Source organism: Lipophrys pholis (assembly GCF_963383615.2).
Source record: "Lipophrys pholis genome assembly, chromosome: 5".
Classification (NCBI taxonomy): domain Eukaryota; kingdom Metazoa; phylum Chordata; class Actinopteri; order Blenniiformes; family Blenniidae; genus Lipophrys; species Lipophrys pholis.
The window spans coordinates 1,642,189-1,668,797 of NC_137628.1; the positions used below are offsets into that span (position 1 = coordinate 1,642,189).

The 26,609-nt window shown below is 45.3% G+C and overlaps 1 protein-coding gene across 6 annotated transcripts in view; it reads right to left on the bottom strand.

The window, feature by feature from the left end:
• The window catches only part of LOC308110032 (endonuclease V-like), an 80,410-nt gene that overhangs the window by 29,411 nt on the left and 24,390 nt on the right, over window positions 1-26,609 (bottom strand). For all 6 annotated transcript variants that reach the window (XM_080464043.1, XM_080464045.1, XM_080464041.1 and 3 more), the window contains one exon: window positions 8,034-8,103. In XM_080464043.1, the coding sequence (XP_080320169.1) occupies window positions 8,047-8,103 (57 nt within the window). In that variant the 3' untranslated portion in view covers window positions 8,034-8,046. The remainder of the gene's footprint in view (window positions 1-8,033; window positions 8,104-26,609) is intronic.

A 26,609-nucleotide genomic window follows, 5' to 3' on the forward strand; every position in this document is an offset into this window, starting at 1 on the left:
TCTCGTTATAAAATTGGCTCCCTGGTTCACCTCTCTTTCCGAGCCACACAGGAGTTGGGTCCATGTTTCGCGTCTTTATTTGTCCTGAATGGGTGGCGCACGCTCACGTTTTATTCTTGCGTAATCACATCGAGTCGGCACAGATTCAGCTTGTACAGTCTGCAAAAGCGATGATTTAAATTTGTCTGGTTCAGTCAGGAACCGTGTGAAGCCTTCGACGAGCCCGGTGAAAATCACGCTGCTTGCGGAGCCTCACCACGTTAACGTTGACTTTGCCTGGATGGAACTTCGAGAGCGAGAAGTGGTGAGCTCCGGAGGTCGACTGCAAACGGACAAACACACTCACTCATCTTCTTCTCCACACCCACTGACAATCAGTCCTCATTATTAACTTCTACTGTCTCAGCTCGCGATGTGAGTGAGAAGACAAATGAGCGTGAAGAGTCGGTGACGAGCAGCGATGAAGCTGAGTCACCTCAACGGGTTTTATTTACTTATTTACTGTCCTGCAGGCAGAGTGTTTGGTCCAGTCTGGGCTGAGAGCCGACACACACACACACACACAGCCAGAGGCCACAGCCCTGCAGGACACACACACACACACACACACACACACACACACACACACACACACACACACAGCCAGAGGCCACAGCCCTGCAGGACACACACACACACACACACACACACACACACACACACACACACACACACACACACACACACACACACACACACACACAGCCAGAGGCCACAGCCCTGCAGGACACACACACACACACACACACACACACACACACACACACACACACACACACACACACACACACACACACACACACACACACACACACACACACACACACACACACACAGTGACAGCCGGTTGAGCCTGTGTTTCTGAGGTGAAGAAGAGAATGATGAAGCTGAGGTGAGGAAAATGCGTGATGAAGCTAAGGAGAGGCAGAGGATGATGAGTCTGGGGTGAGGAAGAGGATAATGAAGCAAAGGTAAAGAAGAGGATGATGAAGCTGAGGAGAAGAAGAGGATGATGAGTCTGGAGGACGATGATGTATCTGAGGTATGGAAGAAGATGATAAAGCTGAGGTGAGGAAGAGGATGATGAATCTGAGGTGAGGAAGAGGATGATGAATCTGAGGTGAGGAAGAGGATGATAAAGCTGAGGTGAGGAAGAGGATGATGAATCTGAGGTGAGGAAGAGGATGATAAAGCTGAGGTGAGGAAGAGGATGATGAATCTGAGGTGAGGAAGAGGATGATAAAGCTGAGGTGAGGAAGAGGATGATGAATCTGAGGTGAGGAAGAGGATGATGAATCTGAGGTGAGGAAGAGGATGATAAAGCTGAGGTGAGGAAGAGGATGATGAATCTGAGGTGAGGAAGAGGCTGATGAATCTGAGGTGAGGAGGACGATGAAGCGTCGCCTGCCGCTGAAGTTCAGGCCTCCAGTTAATTCTCAGGCTGAATCGTCCCTCCAGCAACAAGTGGCGTTCTTGTTCTGCCATAACCTTTTAATGAGCGCGGCGGCTCCGAGGGCGGCGGCTCCGAGCACGGCAGCAGAGGCAGAGCGCGGCGGCAGAGGCAGAGCGCGGCGGCAGACGTTGGGCCGACCGCCTCGCCAACATTTTCCCTGACATTTCTCAGACGTTTGCTGAAAGGCCAGTGGAGTTTGTGTACCAGCGCGGAGGTGATTGAACCCATCTAGCATAACTGAAAGTGAATCGTTTTCCTGGCGGCTGATTGAAAGTTTTGGACAATAGCATTCTGGCGGTATTGTAATCCCAGACAATAAACCCGCCACACACTCAGAGACTCATCTTCCAGCTGAGACCTTTCATTCCCTCTCACTGGCTCCATGTTCTGTTTTCACGATGCTGGTAAACGATCAAATGAAGGCAGTCGGATAGTCACTGTGAGAAATATAACAGAAGCAATGCTGCCTATTGGAAAATAATGTATTTCTGATACACGGCTTACGGATCCATTTCCCAAAATGTTCAGCCAAATGTGAGCAAAAAATAAAATGACTAACTATTGAGATTTTCATCAGGTAACTCCAAGAAAATTGAAATTCAATCAATTTGAACAATCATATAACAATTCTATCAGGAGCTTCTTTGTAAGCCTGATTTCTATGATGTGGCTCTTTATAGCACCATAGTGATTTCTGTGGCTCTCGGTCTCTGACTGGTTGGCCTCCCCTGGTCCAGGATAACAAGTTCCTCACAGAGGAGGTCAAATTGATGCCGTCCAGTGAGAATATGAGGCCTCATAATGTGATGATAAATCTTCTGGAGCAGGGAGTTTTGTGTTTGCCTCAGGTGAAATCTGAGGCAGATAAAAACTTCTGCACAGAAGATTTTCCCTCCATAGATCAGCGACCTGTAAGCAGCAGAAGTTAAATCCAGAAACAAGCAGCGTGCGACTCCCTGCCTTCAACCACTGATCAGCGTTTCTCCATTTGTCTCGGCTGCCTTTGTGTCCATTTCTTCCACAGCCATTGATTTTTCCACGCTGCCTCCCCCCGTAGAGCCCCGTTGTTTCCCTGCTCATCTCCTCTCCCGCTGCTCCAGCTCTCATGTCTCTCTCTCCTCTCTGACAGACAGAAACCATTTCTCCTGCAGCCGCCCAGGGAACCGCCTCCGGTCCGAGGCGATCCGCAGGAGGTTCGTCTTCAACCTCCACTTTCCGGCGTGACAGCGGCCGCTCTCACCAATCAGACGACAGAAACTCATCCACGCACACGGTGCGGTGATTAATGATCCACTTGGCGCCACAAACAGATCCGGTTGACTTTCATTTGCATGTTTCTGAGGTAAAGATTATCTTTTTTTTAATTACTAAAACAAAAGCTGCCAGTCTTGTAAATCTAAAACATTACAAACTGTTTCAGAGACTAAAAATCTCAGGGAGCACACACACACACACACACACACACACACACACACACACACACACACACACACACACACACACACACACACACACACGCACACACACACACACACACACAACCCCCTAAAGGTCATTAAATTGATTTGTTTGATCGTTAATAACATTTGTTTAGTCTTTCTGTGTGTGCGTGTTTGGGGTGGGTTGTTATGTTTACGGGTGGAGGCAGCTCAGCCACTAGAGCAGGTGCTGGAAGTGTCTCTGGGTTGGTGGCAGGTGGAGGCAGCGTTTAGTGTGTGAATGTGTGTGTCCACACGCAGTCAGCTTCAGGTTAACCTCAGGTCAGGGATCAGGCTGCTCTCTTCACTGTCCGGTCGAGTCAAACACACCATCGTTTGCCCTTCGCACTCCCACCTTGACCTTTGACCCCATGGGGACTAAGCAGGATGGATGGAGGGAAAGGATCGATTGGCTACAGTTGCTGGATGAATCTTTCTCCTTTTCATCATTCTCTACGTCTTAGTTTTGTTGAGCTGTGGAGGCTTATTGGGACGCTATAATGTAAAGAAATCACAATAATCCAGTGTGAACAAGCGTTCAGGCTGTTTGCTCAGTGTCACTTTGGCATGACAGCTTCCCAATCTCCATGACCCTGAACAGGATAAGCAGTATAGAAGATGGATGGATGAATGGATGGGTGTGGAAGCAGGTGACCTGCAGACCTGCTTCATGTGGGGATGAAATGACCTCCAGGTTCCTCGCTGTGGGACCGGAGGTCAAAGTCAGACCATCCAGGGTGTTTTATGTGGTCACTCTGTGTCTACAAGGGGAATAATCCACGAACCTTTGTTACATAAGGGTTACGTAAAACAGGAAATTACCTCTCATGTGGTTCTTTATGTCTGTCTGAGGTGAAATAAACACAGAGCATCTTCTTTCCACACATCAGCCAATAGTAAAATCAAAGTACCTCTATTTGTGGTTTAGTTTGGTTTAGTACTTTACTGTTCTGGAACTCTCCTTCCTGTCCAATAATCCACTCTTTATGTCAATATTGACTGTCTTGAGATGACTATTGTATCAGGAAATGAAGTTGAATCAAACTACTTTTCTGTGGGTCCTTTACAGCTTTTAAAGGCAAATCACATACTTATTCATCCACCGTGCCGAGCAGCACAAACTCAAACACACGCACACACACACACACACACACACACACACACACACACACACACACACACACACACACACACACACACACACACACACACACACACACACACACACACACACATACACACTCCAGTATGTTGACTTTCTGAAGTAAAACCCTCCTGCTGAGTGAGTGAGTGAGTGAGTGAGTGAGTGAGTGAGTGAGTGAGTGAGTGAGTGAGTGAGTGAGTGAGTGAGTGAGAGAGTGAGCGAGGGAGCGAGAGAGTGAGTGAGTGAGAGAGTGAGAGAGCGAGTGAGCGAGTGAGAGAGCGAGCGAGTGAGAGAGGGTAAAGCTGGGTTAAGGCCTGCAGGAGCCGCCTCCATCCCTGCCGACTCAGCACAAAGCCTCCCTCTCTGTCTCCGTCTCTTTGTAGCCGAGCTGATCAAAGTGTGGAGCGCGCTCGGAGGATTCACAGCATCAGGGAGCTTCTGAGCGGATGAACATGGACAACCCATTATGTCTCCCAGCGGGGCGGGGAGCGATGCGAGCGTGCACACTTCCTCCTTGTGGCTGCCGGAGAGCGAGAGGCATCCACACTCCGAACCCCGGGGGGGGGGGGGGGGGGGGGGGGGGGGGGTCATTCTGCGCACGTCCGAAAAAACAGTAGGGTTTGGAGCGTGAAAGCAAATGACGGGTGAGTTTTGGAAGCATCTGACTGCGGTCTGCAGCTCTGATGGGTAATGAGGAAGGTAGGGTCAAATTCAGCAGCGCCGGCTGTTATTTCAGATGAGAGTCACGGGATGAAAGGATTTCTCTCTCCTCATCCTTCCCCTCGCTCTCACTGCTTCTGAGTCTCTGCTGAACCTGAGGCGTCCTTGACTCACCTCTGCTCCCTCCACACTTCTCTGAGAGCACACAATCCGTCGGAGCCTCTTTAACTTTTAAACTTCAGCAGGAAACTGCTGGCAGCCAATGACACACAGCAGGATTCACACTCACAAATAAATGAATCACAATGAGTTGCAGTGTTGCTGACCTTTGACCTCCCTGCTGACGGAGCAAAGCTGAAAAATCACCACAACCTGTGTTATGCCAACTACAGATGTTCGGCTGATGCGACAAGTTTAATCTTTCCGGCGTGCACGCGGCTGACGCAGTGACACGTCTGCAGGCTGCAGCTCCACAACTCAAACCACTTCCTGATTATTGACGGATAGCTTCTAACCAATCACAGCACAGCGCTGGACACCTGTGCCGGTGAGGAGACGGTTTCTAAATAGACGCTTCGTTAACACGACCATCGACTGAAATCATCACCTATGACTCAGACGGCAACATCTCGAAAACCATCATCGACAACACTGAAGCACCAAGAAAACGCTGCAGATTGAAAGTCAGGCCACTAGTGGGCGCTGTCTTTATATAACACGACCGCACAGAGAAGAGTACCACGAGAAGATTCAGGCTCTTTTGAACTGTTGCTCCTCTCAGTATCTGTTAGATGAAAATGTGTCTCCATGGACACCGTATTGGAGAAGTGCTGTTAAATTTACAACACAAACAGTGCAGTGGTTATTAGAACTGTTTACTGCCACCGTAGTGCTCAACACACAGAGGTTCAGGAAAGTGGCACGTTTCCGTGTTTATAAGGATATTAGGAAGCGAAGCAGTGAGAAAACGTTGCTGGAAGAGACAAAATACAACAAAACGATCCAGGCCTTTCTGTGTGTCTGAGGCTGATTGGTGATCCGAAACCTCCTGTAGGTGTGACTGTGAGTGTTTGGGTACGTCTGAATTGTCCCTCCAAACTCCTGAACTATCGACTTCTCCTGAACCCCAGAAGTGTTTAGTGTGGCGGCCATGATAAGGACCGTCTGAATTCTCACTAAGCAAAGGAAAGGAGGCTCGTTGCTTCCTTTAGAGCCTCCTTTAGCCTAGGAACCACTGATGCTTCCTTTAGAACCTCCTTTAGCCTAGGAACCACTGATGCTTCCTTTAGAACCTCCTTTAGCCTAGGAACCACTGATGCTTCCTTTAGAACCTCCTTTAGCCTAGGAACCACTGATGCTTCCTTTAGAACCTCCTTTAGCCTAGGAACCACTGATGCTTCCTTTAGAACCTCCTTTAGCCTAGGAACCACTGATGCTTCCTTTAGAACCTCCTTTAGCCTAGGAACCACTGATGCTTCCTTTAGAACCTCCTTTAGCCTAGGAAACACTGATGCTTCCTTTAGAACCTCCTTTAGCTTAGGAACCACTGATGCTTCCTTTAGAACCTCCTTTAGCCGAGGAACCACTGATGCTTCCTTTAGAACCTCCTTTAGCTTAGGAACCACTGATGCTTCCTTTAGAACCTCCTTTAGCTTAGGAACCACTGATGCTTCCTTTAGAACCTCCTTTAGCCGAGGAACCACTGATGCTTCCTTTAGAACCTCCTTTAGCCGAGGAACCACTGATGCTTCCTTTAGAACCTCCTTTAGCTTAGGAACCACTGATGCTTCCTTTACCAAAGGAGACCAGCTCATGTTCCCCCACAATTCCTTGCGGCGACAACATTTAAAGGAACCCGCTCATCGAAGCGTTCAGGGAAACTCAGGATGTTGGAAAAAGGAGCAAATCATGTAAGTTATAATCTGCTTTGAACAACTTTAAAACATCTAAACTCAAATGAACTTTTTATCGTCCATTTTCAGAAACTTGTAGTTCTTTCCCCACCATGGTGGACGTCACTAAGTTGCGCCGCCGTCGCATTATTATGACGTCACTAAGTGAAAGTGCTGTCCGACTGCCACACTAACGTGATCGCCTTTCACTAACTCCTTTAGGAAGCCTCCTAACGCCTTTCACTAACTCCTTTAGGAAGCCTCCTAACACCTTTCACTAACTCCTTTAGGAAGCCTCCTAACACCTTTCACTAACTCCTTTAGGAAGCCTCCTAACACCTTTCACTAACTCCTTTAGGAAGCCTCCTAACGCCTTTCACTAACTCCTTTAGGAAGCCTCCTAACACCTTTCACTAACTCCTTTAGGAAGCCTCCTAACACCTTTCACTAACTCCTTTAGGAAGCCTCCTAACTCCTTTCACTAACTCCTTTAGGAAGCCTCCTAACGCCTTTCACTAACTCCTTTAGGAAGCCTCCTAACACCTTTACTAACTCCTTTAGGAAGCCTCCTAACACCTTTCACTAACTCCTTTAGGAAGCCTCCTAACACCTTTCACTAACTCCTTTAGGAAGCCTCCTAACACCTTTCACTAACTCCTTTAGGAAGCCTCCTAACACCTTCACTAACTCCTTTAGGAAGCCTCCTAACACCTTTCACTAACTCCTTTAGGAAGCCTCCTAACACCTTCACTAACTCCTTTAGGAAGCCTCCTAACACCTTTCACTAACTCCTTTAGGAAGCCTCCTAACGCCTTTCACTAACTCCTTTAGGAAGCCTCCTAACACCTTTCCTTAACCCCGTGACGTCATCCAGGGTTAAGGTAAAGTCCATAGTTAGGAGGGACTTTCCGGACGTACCCTTTGTCTGACGATGGACTGCCGGCCTGAGCAGGATGGAACCTGCCTTCACCTGCAGCTGGGATCCATTAGGTAAAGTTACATAAACGATGGATGAACTGTGTGTGTGTTTGACTGTTCTCCGAGCATTTTCCCTTTTTAGACTAAATGACTCTTTCTCATTGAAACCACCAGGAACATTTTACTTTGAAGGCATTTTTAACACGTAAATTGTAAAATAAGTGTGATTTTGGTCATTTTGCAAGAACTTAAGAAGAAACACTCCAGCTCGGAATGAGACTTCAGCTCGCTGATCTTCAGGTTTTGAGGAAACTCCTCGATGAGTCACTTTTCTGCAGCTTGTAAGAATTTCATTCTATTTCAAGGCTCCAAATTACTCCAGAGAAAGAAAGCGTGTGAACACGTCAGAGTGTGAGAACTCACAGGTGAGGAAACATTCTGTCGCTTACCTCACGTCTGATTTTAGGCGTCTGCAGCTGGGAAGTGTGTACGGAGGTATTCTCTGGAGCGGCAGTCAGCCTGTGAGAGAGGAGGACAGGAGGACGGGAAGGAAGAAAGAAAGAAAGAAAGAAAGAAAGTGAGATGCAGAGAATCCACTTTTAACAAGTTGTCGGGAGCAGCTGTGATCAGAAGGTTTACAGGAACGCTCTCACGCGGCCGACGCCTTCCTGTGAAGTCTGAAATTAAAATGAAGCTCCTTGATGCCGACTTTAAAGAGAACAAGCTGATCGCTGCTGTTCGCTGCCGAATCTGACGAGCAACGTGAATCAGCGCGAGACGGACAGAAACCGAGGAGCAACCTTGCAGAGGTGGGAAGCAACAGGCCACAAACACGGCCAGAGGGAATCTGAAGCTACACTTTGTCTCGTTGAAGCACAAACATAGATTTTATGGATGACACGGTCCAGACTGTTACTCCTTCACTGAACTCCTGTTTAGTGAAGACCCACAGAAACACCGAGGCCCCGTTAACATCACGTTTTCAAGGGAGAACGCAAAGCTTCTGTTCACACGACAACGGCGCTCGGAGCCGCTGAAAACCTTTAAACAAACAACAGCACCAACTAGTGGTCAGACATGAAAGCTACATCGTTTTTAGTGTTTCTGCTCTTGCCATGGAAATAGACATTATCTTCAAAAACGCTGCAATGTAAATGCAAAACTTTTCGGAAATGAAACAAAAAAAAGTGTTTTCACTTAAAAAGGTTTTGTAAACGAGGTCTGAGTGTGTTTACTCCTTTGTGCTCACTTCTAATAGTGAGGTCCAAATCTACTCTAATACACTAACAGCTCTAACACCACTACTACTCTAATACTCTAAAACTCAATCCAGGCCTCGGGTCACTGTCGCCTCGTTGGATCGGCTCCTCGTCGTTTCAGTAGTAAACCAAAATAAAAGGTGCATTTTCTTCTAAAAAAAACGGTTCTTTGATTTCAATTAAAAATACAGTTTGATGATACAAAACAGTAGAATTATTCATTCTTCAATACAAGAAACGTCTTGGTAATAAAGGTAACAGCATTTATACTCACATTTTGGTTTTTTTGACTATTTGTGCAAATCTTTTGCGAACATTACAACTTCTTCATTTTTAATTTTCCGGCTTTTTTCCTGTCATTGTCATTGATTTTAATGATTCACATTGCACAAGTTGTGAGAGGAATCTTCATGAAAACGGTTTCCAAAGTGAGTTATATATATATATCAAGTTGTGGGGTTTGAGACCAGCGCTCTAAATACACATGCTACTTCCAGTGACAATGATCTCAATAATGTACTGCAACTGTAAACTGTGGTAGATTTGGGCTGTTTTTTAATCAATAGATGCACTATTGGTCAAAAGATCTCTTATGTTACAGTACTGAGGATCGTTACTGCGCCGATTAGAGCCTCAGAGTGTTTATATGCAAAATACTGTCAGTCGGAAACACAGAAATATGAGATTCCTGGAGGGTAAAGGTGGCGATACTGGGAAAGCTGTGAGCTTTTTGTTTATCTGGCACAACCTTAACGTTTGATTATTGGAATGTAGTTGTTCCATTCGTAATATTCTGTTCGAGCTCTGCTTTCATTCAGACTCCAGTGTCAAAAACAAATTCACAATCAGCTTGTTGCCCTTGGAAGACGGATAGAAGTGAATCTCTGAGCCAAGGACGTATTAACGGTCACGAGGGCCAAGAAATGAGAAGAACTGTTGCTCAGTTGGATTATTTGATGAATCTTTTCTTTGCTGCCTCCTTCAAACAGAAGTTACCCCCACCAGCTCCTGATCGATGCTTTGATTCACTGAAGCTGCTTGACTTCATTATTGTGCGTGCGTGTGTGTGTGTGTGTGTGTGTGTGTGTGTGTGTGTGTGTGTGTGTGTGTGTGTGTGTGTGTGTGGTTTCCCACAGACTTTGTGCCTCAGCTCCTTGACGGTTTCCTCTCTGCCTCTGCTGATACAAGGTGCCTGTGGGGATGTGAATTAGTGTGAGAAACATGTCATTCCTGCAGTTGTTAACAAGAGACGCGCTTCCTGCTTTGGCGTGTGAGAAGTGTTATGACGGCTCCTTTACATGGTGGTATGAATAAAACACACACACAGATCAGATTTAACAAACAACAGGAGAGGATTTTAACTCCTCTTGCAAGTTTTTTGTTACCTTGAATTAAACCTTGAAGGATGCATTTGGTCGGCGCTGAATCAACATGAGACACGTCATCATGACTTTATTTTCGAGTCGATAGAAGAGAAAATATCAGGATATCAGGAAACATGTCTTGTGATTTCTGCTGCTGTGATGCTAAATGTTGGTCTTGGTGTCAAATCTACTGATTTATGGTTATTTAAATGAACTTTTAGCTAACAATTTTGAAAATGTATTTTCAGTTAGAAGGCAACAAGCTTAAGTGTCCGAAGCTGTTCTACAGATATGAAGAGAAGAAAGGATTTAATTTCTGTGGTTCCCAAACACATAGCTGTCTGTCTGACAGCGAATACATTTCAATACATTCATTTGTATCTTCTATATATATATATATATATATATATAGAGGGATGGATCATAGTCTATAATATCTCTGTCAGTTATTCTCAATTCCTCTAGAAGAACCTGGATGTGTTTGACGTTTGAAAAATTGTTGCTATTTAACACACATGATGATAAACACGTGAAAAAGTTGAGTTTTTCTATTCGATCCATTCATCACGGCCATGCGACAGTTTTCCACCATAGTTGAGTCTGATAATAAAAGACGCAGTGAGTCAGCTGAGGAAATGTCTGATTAGAACATATGAACACGGACACACTAACAAACAGGAAGCTGTAAACCACAGTGAACACATTTAATTAATTATAATCATAATCTCACAAAATGCAGGTGTGTAGAGCCGCATTATGTAATAATAGTGAAATATGTAATAAAGGAATAAATGTTTGTTATTGTGTTTTTATGCTTTGTATCATATATAATAATTACATACCATAATGCAGATTGCATGTGTTTATGTGTCAGTGCACCCATACATTTATTTTTATAATAATTAATTAGTTTAGCTTTTGTTTCTAGCTTGTGAACACGTCCTCCATTATAATCAATACAATTCCGTTTGTTTGATTTAGGCCTGAGCAGTAAAACATCCTAGCAGTTTGTTTTTTAAATAAATTCTAATTCAGCTGTAAAGCTTAATGTTATTCTGATGGTGCGATGGATTTTCTAATTAAGGCATCAATTTTGGTTATTTATTGCATAAAGAACCGAAATTGTTACTTTTTAAAAAAAAAAGAAAGTAGCACACCCATATGTAATAACTGTTGCAATATTTAATAAGTTATTACAAAATACGACAATGTTTATTAAAAAAAATGCAGCAGACTTTTCCAAATACATATTACATTATTACTCGTTACTACATAATGCAGCTCTACACACCCGCATTTTGTAATAACTGTTCCAATATGTAACAAGTTATTACAAAATGTGGCAAAGTTTATTACATATTGAGTTGAACGTTATTACATATTGCTTTGCTACAAGGAGCTCCACATAAAATCCCCTAAAGCCCAAAGAGACTGACCCTGATCAATGATCTTTAGTTTACGGACGAGTCCTGACCCTGATGACCCTGATCATTGATCTTTAGTTTACGGACGAGTCCTGACCCTGATCATTGATCTTTAGTTTACGGACGAGTCCTGACCCTGACCCTGATCATTGATCTTTAGTTTACAGACGAGTCCTGACCCTGATCATTGATCTTTAGTTTACAGACGAGTCCTGACCCTGACCCTGATCATTGATCTTTAGTTTACGGTCACGAGTCCTGACCCTGATCATTGATCTTTAGTTTACGGTCACGAGTCCTGACCCTGATCATTGATCTTTAGTTTACGGTCACGAGTTCTGACCCTGATCATTGATCTTTAGTTTACGGACGAGACGTCACCGCCACGCAGGAAACTTTACTCGTCACTAATTTTCTCCAACAGCTGGATGACGGTTTTGACTGCAGGTCGCCCGGAGCGCGTAAAGGCCAAAGCTGCTGCAATATTTATTCACCAGAAAGTTAATTAGGCTGCGTGAACTTTAAAAAAAAACATTCCTAAAAGAGGCGATAAAGGACGTCTGCAACTCTGGTTTGGAGGATTTGGACAGTTTGACCTGGTGGAGACGAAGCGTGAGGACAGAAAGTTGAAATGAGCTCAGGACGGGTTTCTTCTGGTGAAACTTTGGAGCAGATGTGCAGGGCTGACTCTCTGCAGGGCGCTCTAACACACACACACACACACACACACACACACACACACACACACACACACACACACACACACACACACACACACACACACACACACACACACACACACACACACACAGCTCCGGTCCAGTGGCCTGGGGCAGGTCTTCATCCTCCAGCCGCTCCACCCGAAGGCCTTTAAGCCCTGCAGCTACGCCCGTCTGCTTCCCTCCTCTTCATCCATCCTTCCTCTCCCAAATCACTTTTAATTCTTTCTCTCCCTGGAAATCACCTTCCCTCACCTGGTTCTCTTCAATCAAATCCTTTTTATCCAGATCCACCAACTTAATCTCTCTGAGTTTTCTGCCCCCCCCCACCGCCAGGTAACTACCCCGGGGCAGTTCCTCTGTCTGCTTCCAGCTCCTCCTCCATGGAGGTCCAGGTCCAGTGGCTTCAGCAGCAGAATGTCAGACAGTCGGTGCCTGAAGAGGAGCTCCGGGTGGAGTCGCCGTCAGTCTTCACCTGCTGTTGGTTCCTTCTTTTCTCCTGACACGTTAACGTTCCCTTCAAGCTCACTGAACCAACAACCTATTGACTGCTCATGACATAACAACTTTCCAATAATATAAGAAGATTGTAAGACTTGTTCATCCAAACATAACTGACAAAGTGTTCCTCAGGATCTATCCCCAATAAAAGAGTGTGTGTTTGAGTGGGGTGGGATGGGGGGCAGTTAATTTCATCGTATGTCTGAATTTATATACGTATATTGATAAAAACAAAAGGTTAGTCAATGACTGTACATACCCCTTGTACTATGCCTGTCAATATTTATATATATAAGTGTACGATGACTGTGACACTGACCTGCTTCAGGCTCGCTCACACACTTTTAAAACTCTAAACTGGTCTTCCTACGCTGCCGGTCCTGAGTGACACACTTCGTTTGCTGTGTTCTCCCAGTGTTAATGCTCATAGCGGACTGTTCTCTGCTGCACGTGTGTGGTTTCATTTACAAAAACAACCAACAGCACCAACTCGTGGCCCAAAATGAAAATGAGTCAGATTTCAGGGTTTTTGTCGTTTCCACGGAAACTGACAGTTTTCAAAACGTTGCCGTGTAAACGAGAAACTTCTCAGGAACAAAAATGAGGCATTTTTGTGTAAACAGAGCCTGTAAGTTCAGCGGTTTAGGAGTTGGGTCTGGTTCTGCATCTGCAAAACAACAAAAAACACACGAAACTCCTTCTTAACCTGCATGACCGAGCTGCTCTGCCGGGAGTAAAGACTTCACACTGAAACGCTGAAGCTCCAGCGTCAGTCGGTCCGCTCTGGACGCTGGTCGGGTCCGTTCCTCAGCAGCAATGAAACGTCTGTCAGGAGCTCCGCATCGTTCCTGGTCTCATTCTCATCATACGATCCCTGGTGTGGACCGGACCGGCAGGACTCCAGAGAGGAGATAAGATCAAATAGGAGTGAACTCACACGCAGCCTCTGATGCCGCACAGCACTTCCTGGATCAACATCCAAATGTGCTGCAGGTTCGATTCCAGGCTCCGTGAGTGGAAACGTTGCTGTGAAACACTGAATGAAAACGGAGGTTGAGCAGCTCGTCTGGAAGCCTTCGCCCAGAGCGACGGTGGGCGTGGGAGTGTGTGTCTGAATGGGTGAATGTGAAGCAGTGAAAACACTCCAGGTTCCGTGAGGTTACCGATGATGGTGATAAAAACGTTTGAGTTCACGTGAGCTGGTGAAAGCCTTTTAAGTGTGGCCAGTGGTTGTTGTTTTTTTAATGTAAATCAACACAACGTGCTGTTTAGCGTTACATTTTCTTTAATTTACAGTTTAATAGCTCCAGAAATATGTTTCAATCAAATCCAGTTTATATTTGCGCACGTTGCGCAGGTGGAGGTGATGGAGGTGGAGGTGGTGGAGGGAGAGAGGGGGGGGGGGGGTTCATTTGCAGTTGATTTAAACTGAAATCGATGTTTGTGGTTGAAAATAGCAACAATGAGAAGGAAGGATCTGTGTTAAAAGAGTAAACACACACTGCACAGTCCAGACGGGACAGAACACCTCCTACTATATAAACTAGTATTTCTGCGCTCTGTTACTTTGCACCTCTGGAAAGTTTCCGACCGTCTCACACTGTGATTTATGATGTTTGTCAGATTTGAGATCAGCTTGTTCTCTTTAAGTGCTCTGAGGCCTCAGAGGTATAAAAGTGCCGTGTGACTGCAGTCGATTGACCCGACATTGAACAGCTGATGTGGGGGAGAAGTGGGGGAGATGTGGGGGAGAAGTGGGGGAGATGTGGGGGAGATGTGGGGGAGAAGTGGGGGAGATGTGGGGGAGAAGTGGGGGAGATGTGGGGGAGATGTGGGGGAGATGTGGGGGAGAAGTGGGGGAGATGTGGGGGAGATGTGGGGGAGATGTGGGGGAGATGTGGGGGAGATGTGGGGGAGATGTGGGGAGAAGTGCAAGAAAACAGAGGAAACGTTTCAGGAGCGACTGAAAGTCAAATGTTGGCAGAAGAAAAATCTAGTTATTACTTAAGAAGTGTAACTATCACACCTGTTTCTAAATATTGAATCGTCTCACTCAGTTATTACTGTCGTTTCTCAAAGTTAATGCAAATTAATGACATTCAGCACCTGATCACAACTGGTTACTGGTTACTGGTGACTGGTTACTGGTGACTGGTTACTTCTTTAATTGTAGAGTCAGTTAAACTACGACTTGCTTCAAAAAGAAAAACATTTAAATAAGCATGTTACTTCAAATGTTCTCACTCAGTGTGTCCTGTCTTAGTGGGAGGAAGATGCTCTATAATCTGGATGTTAGAGAAGGAAGACACTCTATAATCTGGATGTTAGAGGAGGAAGACACTCTATGATCTGGATGTTAGAGGATGAAGATGCTCTATAATCTGGATGTTAGAGGGGAAGGTGCTCTATAATCTGGGTGGTGGAGGGGAAGATGCTCTATAATCTGGATGTTGGAGGGGAAGACGCTCTATAATCTGGATGTAGGGTAGGAAGGTGCTCTATAATCTGGATGTTAGAGGGGATGGCGCTCTATAATCTGGATGTTAGATGAGGACGATGCTCTATAATTGGGATGTTATAGGGGAAGACGCTATATAATCTGGATGGTAGGGGAGGAAGATGCGCTATAATCTGGATGTTAGCGGGGAAGGCGCTCTATAATCTGGATGTTAGAGGGGAAGGCGCTCTATAATCTGGATGTTAGAGGAGGACGACGCTCTATAATCTGAATGTTAGAGGAGGATGATGCTTTATAATCTGGCTGTTAGTGCGGAAGATGCTCTATAATCTGGACGGTAGAGGACGAAGGTGCTCTATAATCTGGACGGTAGAGGAGGAAGAGTCCATATTATAGAACAGTAGAGGAGCACTTTCCTCCTCTACTGTCCTGTAATATGGACAGTAGAGGAGGAAGGTGCTCTATAATCTGGATAGTAGAAGAGGAAGATGCTCTATAACGTGGATGTTAGTTCTTCCTAAAGTAACAGATTTATAAAAATGTTGACAACAAGAAAAAGCAGCAACGAATCAGCTGAGAACTACCAACTACCAACTACCAACAAAGACATTTCTGTCCCGCTTTATCTCAGTCGTTGTTGTTGTGTCCTTGGGCAAGGCACTTTGCCCACATTGCCTCGTGCGAATGGTGCATGAATGTTGTGGTGGTCGGAGCAGGTGGAGGTACGTAGGTGCATATTGGCAGCCACGTGTCAGTCAGCAGCCCCAGAGCAGCAGCCCCAGAGCAGCTGTGGCTACAGCGTAGTTTCCCTCCACCGGTGTGACTGAATAAAGGTTTCACTATGCGCTTAGAGCCACCTCGAGAAAAGAGATATTATTATTATTATTATTATTATTATTTCTCCAAAGTGATCAGTACATTTCTAATGGAACTATTTTTCTGACAATAAGTCATATTTTTTTAGTTGTTGACTCGTCATATGAGATATATTCAGAAGTGACCTATCTTTAAATATACAGTGTATTCCGTGCTACCACTAGATGTCACTGTATGACAACAGAAAGCTGCTACAGCACCACAGAAAAACCTCCATCACTGCTGCATTTGACTGACGGAGCCAGAGACATTAAAAGAAAAATCTACTGTGTGCTAAGAAACACATTTATATTTAAAAGCATCAGCAGTAAAGGGGCGATCAGAGGAAGGAAGAGACTCAAGTCACAAATACACAGCTTCCTGTTAACTAATATGTAAATGTTCTGCCGTCTTCAGCAGATTTTACACTTTGCTTAATGATACTTTCTTGATTTGAACGGGACGAACGAAGACAAATAATGATCAAATTAAACTAAAGCGCCAGACGTAATGACTCGCAAATTTATTGCAGCAACTTCCAAACAAAACCTGAAGTCAGCACATCTGGGAGAAGAAATCACACAGCCTTACCTTTGTTTTTTAAGTTTCTCAAACTTAAAGTTAAACTCTGTAGTCCAAGGACAAAATGAGAATTTATTATTGTAATTATCATTACAATTTTCATTATTATCATTATTATTATTCATAACTTATTAGTAGTACTAAACTCCACCCCCTTGCGCCTGAAGTCACGCCACTACTCCCCTTTAGGCCTCGCCTCGAGAACTCCCCTGGAGCCCGGCCCCTGAAGCCCCCCCCCACCCCCACCCCCGAAGCCCCGCCCCCTGAAGCTCCGCCCCCGAAGCCCCGCCCCCGAAGCCCCGCCCCCGAAGCCCCGCCCCTGAAGCTCTGCTTGATCCCAGTTATTTAAAAAGTAAGGAAGTTCCTCGTTACAGAGTCAATACTCCGCTGGGAAATAAATAAAGTTACTACTTCTTCCAACAAGTGGGTATTGATATGTTGTAACTAGTAGCTGCAGTCAATTAACTAGTTTCAATCACGATCAATAAGTGTTAACCAGTTCAGCTCATGGAAGCAGTGATAACAGAGAAAAGTAACTAACTGCGATAACTATAACTGAGTAACTCATAATCAGCTATTGAAACTCGTTAAGGTGCGTGTGTGTGTGTGTGTGTGTGTGTGTGTGTGTGTGTGTGTGTGTGTGTGTGTGTGTGTGTGTGTGTGTGTGTGTTTTACTGCAGAGGTGACAAAACTACAGCAGCTCTGAATTATTCAGTTGGAGCGGTGGAGGTGGAGGAGGGGGTGGAGATGGATGGATGGATGACACACACACACACACACACACACACACACACACACACACACACACACACACACACACACACACACACCCCTAAAGAAGAACCTTTATTTCGTCACGGCCTGCGGGGGGCTTCATCGGCAGAGTGCAGCACTAAACTCAAACAGAAATAATAATAAAAGCAGGAATTCTTCCTCAGATTTATCCGGAGCTTCAATAAGCACAGACAGAATCAGCATCATTCGTGTGCCTCCACTCCTCCACTCCTCCACTCCTCCACTCCTCCACTCCTCCACTCCTCCACCCTGTTCTATTCTGTGTGCAGGCTTCCCGCTGCCTGTCACTCACATTGAAATTCCATCTGTTTCTTCAATCTGCGAGCACAGCTGAGGAGCCGAGGAGCTTTTCCACGTCTCCAGTCAGAGACATGGGCGGAGGTGGTGGTGGTGGTGGTGGGGGGGGGGGGGGGGGGGGGGGGGGGGGGGGGGGGTTGTATGGAAACCTATAATAGAAACCGGAGCGTGAGCCACATTTATCCCCTCTTAGCGGGGACGTGGTAAACATCCGACATCCAGAGCTCCCTGCTGGACGGGAGGCAGGATGTTTGCAGCAGCAGGACTCTGCAGGGAGACTGTTTTAACGTGGTTCTGCATGAAACAGGAGAAACTACGGAGGCCTGTTTTATACTCTGTACCGGGGAGGTTCCAACACAACCATAGAAGTACTCAAGATTTCTTTTTTTTTGGTGTTGTTGTTATTTGTACTTTCCTCCACTGCTCTTTCGTTTAGAAAGAAAGTCGTTTGTTGACTCGACCAGGTCGGATCAGAACCGTCCACTCAGCAGCGGTCAGGCTTTCTTTCTGATTACCCTGATTTCCAGACTAGAAGTCCGACCTGGTAAAAAAAAATGTTTTTTTTTAAAATGAAGCAGTGAAAAATGTATTTAAATCTCCCTGGTGTTCAGTATTAGAACATTTATTCTCCATGTCACGATTTACACGTTGATCATTCTGGTCCAGTCTCACCGTTCCAGAACCTTCTGTCAATTTGTTCCTCAGCTTTTATTCCACGATTAGCATTCTTTCTGTATCACGGTCAAAGGTTCTCTGCTTTTCTCCAACCCCCCCCCCACAAGTTCCTCACACTTCTGTCTTCTATTTTTACGTTAAATACTGACGTGGACCTTTTTCTTGCTCAGTCGAATCCAGCAGTGATGGAAGTTTATCTGTGGTGCTGTAGCAGCTTTCTGTTGTCATACAGTGACATCTAGTGTTCACAGACGGTATGTACAGCTTTATTCTGACGTACGTAGCGGTCCCTTCTGAATTAAACTGACACGGCCAACAAAAAGTATTTGTGTCCATATAAACACTGAACGGATGAAATCAGCAGATGTAAAACACGTTTCCAAACTGAAGCTGCACAAAGACACGGATTTAAAAAAAAAAGGAGTAAAAAAGATTCATGAACAGCGTCGGAATGCAAATACATCCTGTTTGACTTTCACAATAATATTTATCCACGTGTTGAAGTGTCCTTGAGCAAGACACGGAACCCCAAAATGCTCCCCATAGTGTGGGAGTATACTACATTATTGGTGGTGTGTGTGTGTGTGTGTGTGTGTGTGTGTGTGTGTGTGTGTGTGTATTAATGACAACACAATACTTCTACATGCCAACAGTATTATTTACAGTAATAGTGTACAGACGTGGTGATGCTGAACAGTAAACAGTAGTAGAAGACCTGCGTGGGGTTTCCTGTGTTCCTGAGTTTGCATGTTTTTCCTGGAAATAAGAGTTTGTTTGTTGTTTTTTTTTATGTATTTTATTTCCTGTAGGTAGTCGGTGTTTTTCCTGGGATGCATTGACTTTTCACCTCACCTCACGAATCCGGGAACCTGCAACCCGAAGCTAAACAACGGTAAACAGGAAGCAGTTGAACGGCTCCATCGGATGATTGGAGCCGTTTTTTCCTCATTCGTGAAAGACGCTCCTCTAAAAGCCGACGGCTTCATTCCCAGGAGCAGAACCAACGGTTTGTTTCTGTTTGTGACTTTAACTTCTGACACTTCGGGAAGTTACCACACGGTGGGTGAGTTTCATCGGCACACGGCCGCCACTCTTTACGTTGAGTTTCCCCTCAATGAGGCGACAGACAGAGCAGCTGATTCCAGCTGAGGCCGTCCGACGGGGACACGAGTCAGTTTGTCAGGAAACATTAGGCTGAAGAAGATTAGCTTTCAGCTCCACTGCTGTTCATTAGAGCTCCTCACACACTGCTGAGGGTGTGTGTGTGTGTGTGTGTGTGTGTGTGTGTGTGTGTGTGTGTGTGTGTGTGTGTGTGTGTGTGTGTGTGTGTGTGTGTGTGTGTGTGTGTGTGTGTGTGTGTGTGTGTGTGTGTGTGTGTGTGTGTGTAACTGGAGGGTATCAAGGTCCATGATGTCGAAGGAAAATGTTTGAAAACAAACTTCCTCATAAATCTTTTTAAATCATCTAACAGCCGAACACATGATGGGTTTATCTGTTTCTTCTTTTTGTCATTAATTGTTCATCAATCTGCTTCTTTCAAGAGATGAAATTCAGATAGAGCATCTTCCTCCACTAACATCTGGATTATAGAGCATCTGCCCCCACTAACATCCAGAATATAGAGCATCTTCATCCACTAACATCCAGATTATAGAGCATCTTCCTACACTAACATCCAGATTATAGAGCATCTGCCCCCACTAACATCCAGGTTATAGAGCATCTTCCTCACTAACATCCAGAATATAGAGCATCTCCCCCACTAACATCCAGATTATAGAGCATCTTCCTCACATAACATCCAGATTATAGAGCATCTTCTTCCACTAACATCCAGATTATAGAGCACATTCCTTCTTTAACATCCAGATTATAGAGCATCTTCCCCCACTAACATCCGGATTATAAAGCATCTCCATCCTCTAACATCCAGATTATAGAGCATCTTCCCCCACTAACATCCAGATTATAGAGCATCTTCCCCACTAACATCCAGATTATAGAGCATCTGCCCCCACTAACATCCAGGTTATAGAGCATCTTCCTCCTCTAACATCAAGATTATAGAGCATCTTCCTCCACTAACATCCAGATTATAGAGCATCTTCCCCCACCAACATCCAGAATATAGAGCATCTTCCTCACATAACATCCAGATTATAGAGCATCTTTTCCCCACTAACATCCAGATTATAGAGCACATTCCTTCTCTAACATCTAGATTATAGAGCATCTTCCCCCACTAACATCTGGATTATAGAGCATCTTCATCCTCTAAAATCCAGATTATAGAGCATATTCCTCCTTTAATATCCAGATTAAAGAGCATTTTCCTCCACCAACATTTGGATTATAGTGCATTTTCCTCCTCTAACATCCAAATTATAGAGCATCTTCATCCTCTAAAATCCAGATTATAGACCATATTCCTCCTCTAACTGGTGAACCTGATAAATCTCCAGGTAAAAGTCAGTTCTTCAAACTAGTAACTGGGATTAAGTAGCAGTAATCCCCACAGCTCTGTGAAGCTCACAGCCGTTCCCACAGGGAGAAGATGATGATGATGATGATGATGATGATGAAGCTGACGGTAGAAAGTGACCCGTGAATGTCGAGCAGAGCTCTGGAAGAAAACATCTTAACCAACAAGAGTCTCTTCATCAATAAAAGATGAAGAACAAAATATAATCTGTGTGCTCATGTAGAAATTAGCCGGCGAGCCGCCTCCTCCTCCTCCTCCTCCTCCTCCTCCTCCTCCTCCTCCTCCTCCTCCTCCTCCTCCTCCTCCTCCTCCTCCTGCAGCTCGAGTTCAACAGAGTCTCATTTCTCTCATTTCTCCTGCTGCCTGTTTCCGTCATCGCGACCTCACGATCAACAACTTCCAGATTAACGGGAGCTCCGGTGATCAGACTAGCAGATTAACAGAGGAGGCACCTCGACGGACGGAAGGAGAAAACGACAGAAACGCTCTAACAGAGATCAGACGGTAGAATTCCCGTGTCTCGGCGTCACGGTCACCGTGGCGCGGGACGAGGCGAGACAGGTGTCTCCTTTCCTTTTACCTCCGTCGCATGTTCAGGCGGCGAGTCAGACGGAGTGTGAGAATTTAATGGTGTGAGGGAGGGTGAGAATTACTCTGAGCCCCCGTGTGTGTGTGTGTGTGTGTGTGTGTGTGTGTGTGTGTGTGTGTGTGTGTGTGTGTGTGTGTGTGTGTGTGTGTGTGTGTGTGTGTGTGTGTGTGTGTGTGTGTGTGCTGGAAGACTCTGCTGCACTGCAGAGCTCCACCATGATGTCATCTCATTTCATTCAACTTTGTCTCTTTGAATCTGACAGGTTTTATTTTGAAGGAAAAGATTTTTTTTCACCAAACAGGAAAGAAAAAGGAGGAAAAAGACTTTTGAGCCGCAGCGACAACAACAGATGTTAATCCAAAGAAAAGTATTAATCAACTAATAAATGAAAAACAAAACATTCCTGATGGATTAACACGTTTTTAATGAGGCTTTTTAATTTAGTTTTTACTTTTCTCGCACTTTGAGTATTTGATTCATCATCATAGTTTAAAAAACCGAGAAAAAAGCTTTGAAATTCTGCTGGAATGAAACAAAATGTGAAGAAGAAAAAAAACAACCAATATTAAAAAAAAGTAAAAATTTAACTTAATTTTTGAAATTAAATAAAAAAGATAATTGAATTTAAAAAAAGGTCAAAATAAAAAAAAGAATTCTTCCCCAATAGGAAAACTAAACTAAATCCACTGGATTCTTATCAGGAGAAAAATAAGGTTTTAAATTAGAAGGAGGTTTTATTTCCCTCCAAACCAAATATGTTTATTATTTTTCACTCAGCTGCTTTATTGTGTCTTTATTGTCACACATCATGAATAAAATGGAAAGATATATATATTAAACAAAAATCAGGTTTAGGTGAATATTTGATTCAGAATGTAATAAGAGAAAAATACCTGAATATAAAAACTAGGGTGAAACTAATCGAGAGTTTAAAATAGCAGGAACATTGGATTCCTCTTGACAAACAGCAAAATCGTTTAATATTCTCGGTCGTAGAGCTTCAGAAAAACACAAAGACTTCTTAAAAAAACAACATATTTTCAGGTGAAGCGTTTCAGCAACACGAATATTGTATAAGAGTATTAAAGAAAGAGGAAAAACTTTCCTTGTTTTAAACAGAACCTTCTGGCGGTTCTAGGCTTCCGGTAGTTTTCTCCTGTTTCCAGTGTTCAACATTCCTGCTCTTATTAAAAACAACAACTGATTTTTAAACTTGAAGGAAATGATGAAGCGAGGCTGAAACTCTGAAGCTGGGATCCTGAAACCTGCTGATGACCTGAAGAGTTTATAATGATTAGGGGGGCGCGGCGTCACCAGAGGAGGAGCCGCCAAAATATCACTATGATATGAGTAAAAGTAATGCTGATGGTATGTAGAAGTATTGTGTTGTCATTAACACACACACACACACACACACACACACACACACACACACACACACACACACACACACACACACACACACACACACACACACACACACACACACACACACACACACACACACACACACACACTCTATTCTGTACAAATACACAGGAACAAAGTCAAGATAGTAACTGAGGCCCCGTCACCACGGCAACGCCGTTTCATGTAACCATCAACTTTGTCCAATCATCTACACAGCGCGGCGTTCTGGGAACCTGGAAAGTTTTTTTGTTTCGTTTTTCTAAACGGCCGCCTCGGCTTTGACGCGTGAACGGACCAGACGCACATCGCTGAAAACGATGATGTCATGGCCAAGCCTCTCAACCAGAAAACCCCGCGACCCGATAACCCCAGCGACCTGATAACCCTGAGACCCGATAACCCCGCGACCTGATAACCCTGAGACCCGATAACCCCAGCGACCTGATAACCCTGAGACCCGATAACCCCAGCGACCTGATAACCCCAGCGACCCGATAACCCCAGCGACCTGATAACCCTGAGACCCGATAACCCCGCGACCTGATAACCCTGAGACCCGATAACCCCAGCGACCTGATATCCCTGAGACCTGATAACCCTGAGACCCGATAACCCCAGCGACCTGATAACCCCGCGACCTGATAACCCTGAGACCCAATAACCCCAGCGACCTGATAACCCCGCGACCCGATAACCCCAGCGACCTGATAACCCTGAGACCCGATAACCCCGCGACCTGATAACCCTGAGACCCGATAACCCCAGCGACCTGATAACCCTGAGACCCGATAACCCCAGCGACCTGATAACCCCAGCGACCCGATAACCCCAGCGACCTGATAACCCTGAGACCCGATAACCCCGCGACCTGATAACCCTGAGACCCGATAACCCCAGCGACCTGATATCCCTGAGACCTGATAACCCTGAGACCCGATAACCCCAGCGACCTGATAACCCCGCGACCTGATAACCCTGAGACCCAATAACCCCAGCGACCTGATAACCCTGAGACCCGATAACCCCAGCGACCTGATATCCCTGAGACCTGATAACCCTGAGACCCGATAACCCCAGCGACCTGATAACCCCGCGACCTGATAACCCTGAGACCCGATAACCCCAGCGACCTGATAACCCCGCGACCTGATAACCCTGAGACCCGATAACCCCAGCGACCTGATAACCCTGAGACCCGATAACCCCAGCGACCTGATAACCCTGAGACCCGATAACCCCGCGACCTGATAACCCTGAGACCCGATAACCCCAGCGACCTGATATCCCTGAGACCTGATAACCCTGAGACCCGATAACCCCAGCGACCTGATAACCCCGCGACCTGATAACCCTGAGACCCGATAACCCCAGCGACCTGATAACCCCGCGACCTGATAACCCTGAGACCCGATAACCCCAGCGACCTGATATCCCTGAGACCTGATAACCCTGAGACCCGATAACCCCAGCGACCTGATAACCCCGCGACCTGATAACCCTGAGACCCGATAACCCCAGCGACCTGATAACCCCGCGACCTGATAACCCTGAGACCCGATAACCCCAGCGACCTGATAACCCTGAGACCCGATAACCCCAGCGACCTGATAACCCAGCGACCTGATAACCCCAGCGACCTGATAACCCCAGCGACCCGATAACCCCAGCGACCCGATAACCCCAGCGACCCGATAACCCCGAGACCCGATAACCTGTTTTCTCACAAGTGGTTTTTCTTTTTGCGTGTTCTGAAGACACTTTTCCCTCCAGGAGGATTTTTAACTATCTTCAGTCCAATAAATGTCATTACGAAGGCCAAACACCGTCGGTGGTTCTCTAACACTTCTTCAAAAATAACTGAAAGTAGCTTCCTGGAAATCTTTTGGAATAAAATCTCACTTCTGATCTTTTTAAACATATATTAATATGAACAAAAGCAGTCAAGGTGGTTAAACTAATCCTCTGTAGGCAGTATTCGTGTTAGATGTGCTACATTTCTACATTTCTACTCTGTGATTAAGCTTGTATGTCCCGCTCAACACCAAAAATCTAAATAATTGACGTTTGGGCGGCAAATGAGAACAAATATCAGGGAAACAATATGAATCAACAATAAAAAGTCAAATACGACACGGAGAGAGAGAAAGAAAGGAAGTCTGGTTAAATATGAACAGCAGCTTGTGGAAATGGAAATGCAGCAGACGTAATCCCAAAGAAATGGATCAGATCAGAGACTCGGGATTCATGTGTGTAAGATTAGATTTTTTTTGATGTTTTCTTGATCTTCTGTTTGCGCTCTGAATAACAATCCAACTAAAAACTGCTCGTTGTGCGACCTGATGGAGGTCAAACTACATCAGGTGGAGCTTCAGAAGTTTTGCACTGGTTTAGTCGAAAGTTTACTTTGTGTAGATTTGAAGGTGCATGAACTAGAACGTGCACTGTGCATGTGTGTGACCTGTAAATGTCTCCGTCTTCACCTCCGTCAGCAGAGCTTCACCTGGCTCTGCCATGCAGGCATTTGTCCGTCACACTGGGTGGTCTTTGCCCTCAGTTTAGACTCACAGAGTCATAATCATCCAGGTGTGGTAAAGCTATATATCGAATGATTGAGTTCTACCACAGTGCTGCGTAGCGAGGTGAAGGTTGGGAAAGAAAAAAAGTCACTTAAAGGGACAAAGTTAGGGAATCAACTTCTGAGACTACGCAGAGGTCAAAAAACCCAATTTTATAGAAAACTGTCGTGGCAGGAGAATTAAATCCTGTAAAAAGAGACGAGAGCGAGGTGAAGACAATTACAGGTCCTTATAACACACACACACACACACACACACACACACACACACACACACACACACACACACACACACACACACACACACACACACACACACACACACACACACACACACACACACACACACACACACACACACACACACACACACACACACACACACACACACACTAGTTCCAGCTGCAGTGTGATTTTTATAATTGTTACTAACTGAAAATTTGGAGGATTTCAGTGTTTAATCAACTTAATTCCCCTGCTGCAGTTTTTCCAGAAGTCGCATAACGTTCCTGCACAGATGTGCACCGGCTGTCAACGTTTGAGCTGCGCCTCCTCAGAGGAGCAGAGGAGGTGGAGGAAGAGGAGGAGGCGGAGGAGGAGGAGAAACAGGATTTGACACCAGGTGGAAGAGGAGGAAGAGGAGGAAGAGGAGGAAGGGAAAAGTGTAAGCCAGAGTTCAAAGGAGTAAAAACTATGTTTCGCTGCAGCTTCGACCCGGGCAGCGACCCGGACGGCCGCCGCAGCACAGGCTGCCACACAGACACCACGGAGGCAATTAAAAGACTTGAAGGAGGAAAAGTGAAGCGCTGCTTGAAGAGCACGACAGCTTGAAACTACAGGAGCCAAAGCAAAGCGGTGGAAGAGGAGGTGTTTGGCGTGGGCTGCTTTGTCTGCCACTGTGTCACTTTGAAAAGCAAAATCTACCAGCAAAGTGTATTTTCATGCCGCAGCCCTCCCACAGCTCAGAAAGAGGAGCTTTTGTCTAAATATGAGGCTCTGAAGGCCAATCAGAGAGGATCAGATCAACACGGAACAAATGA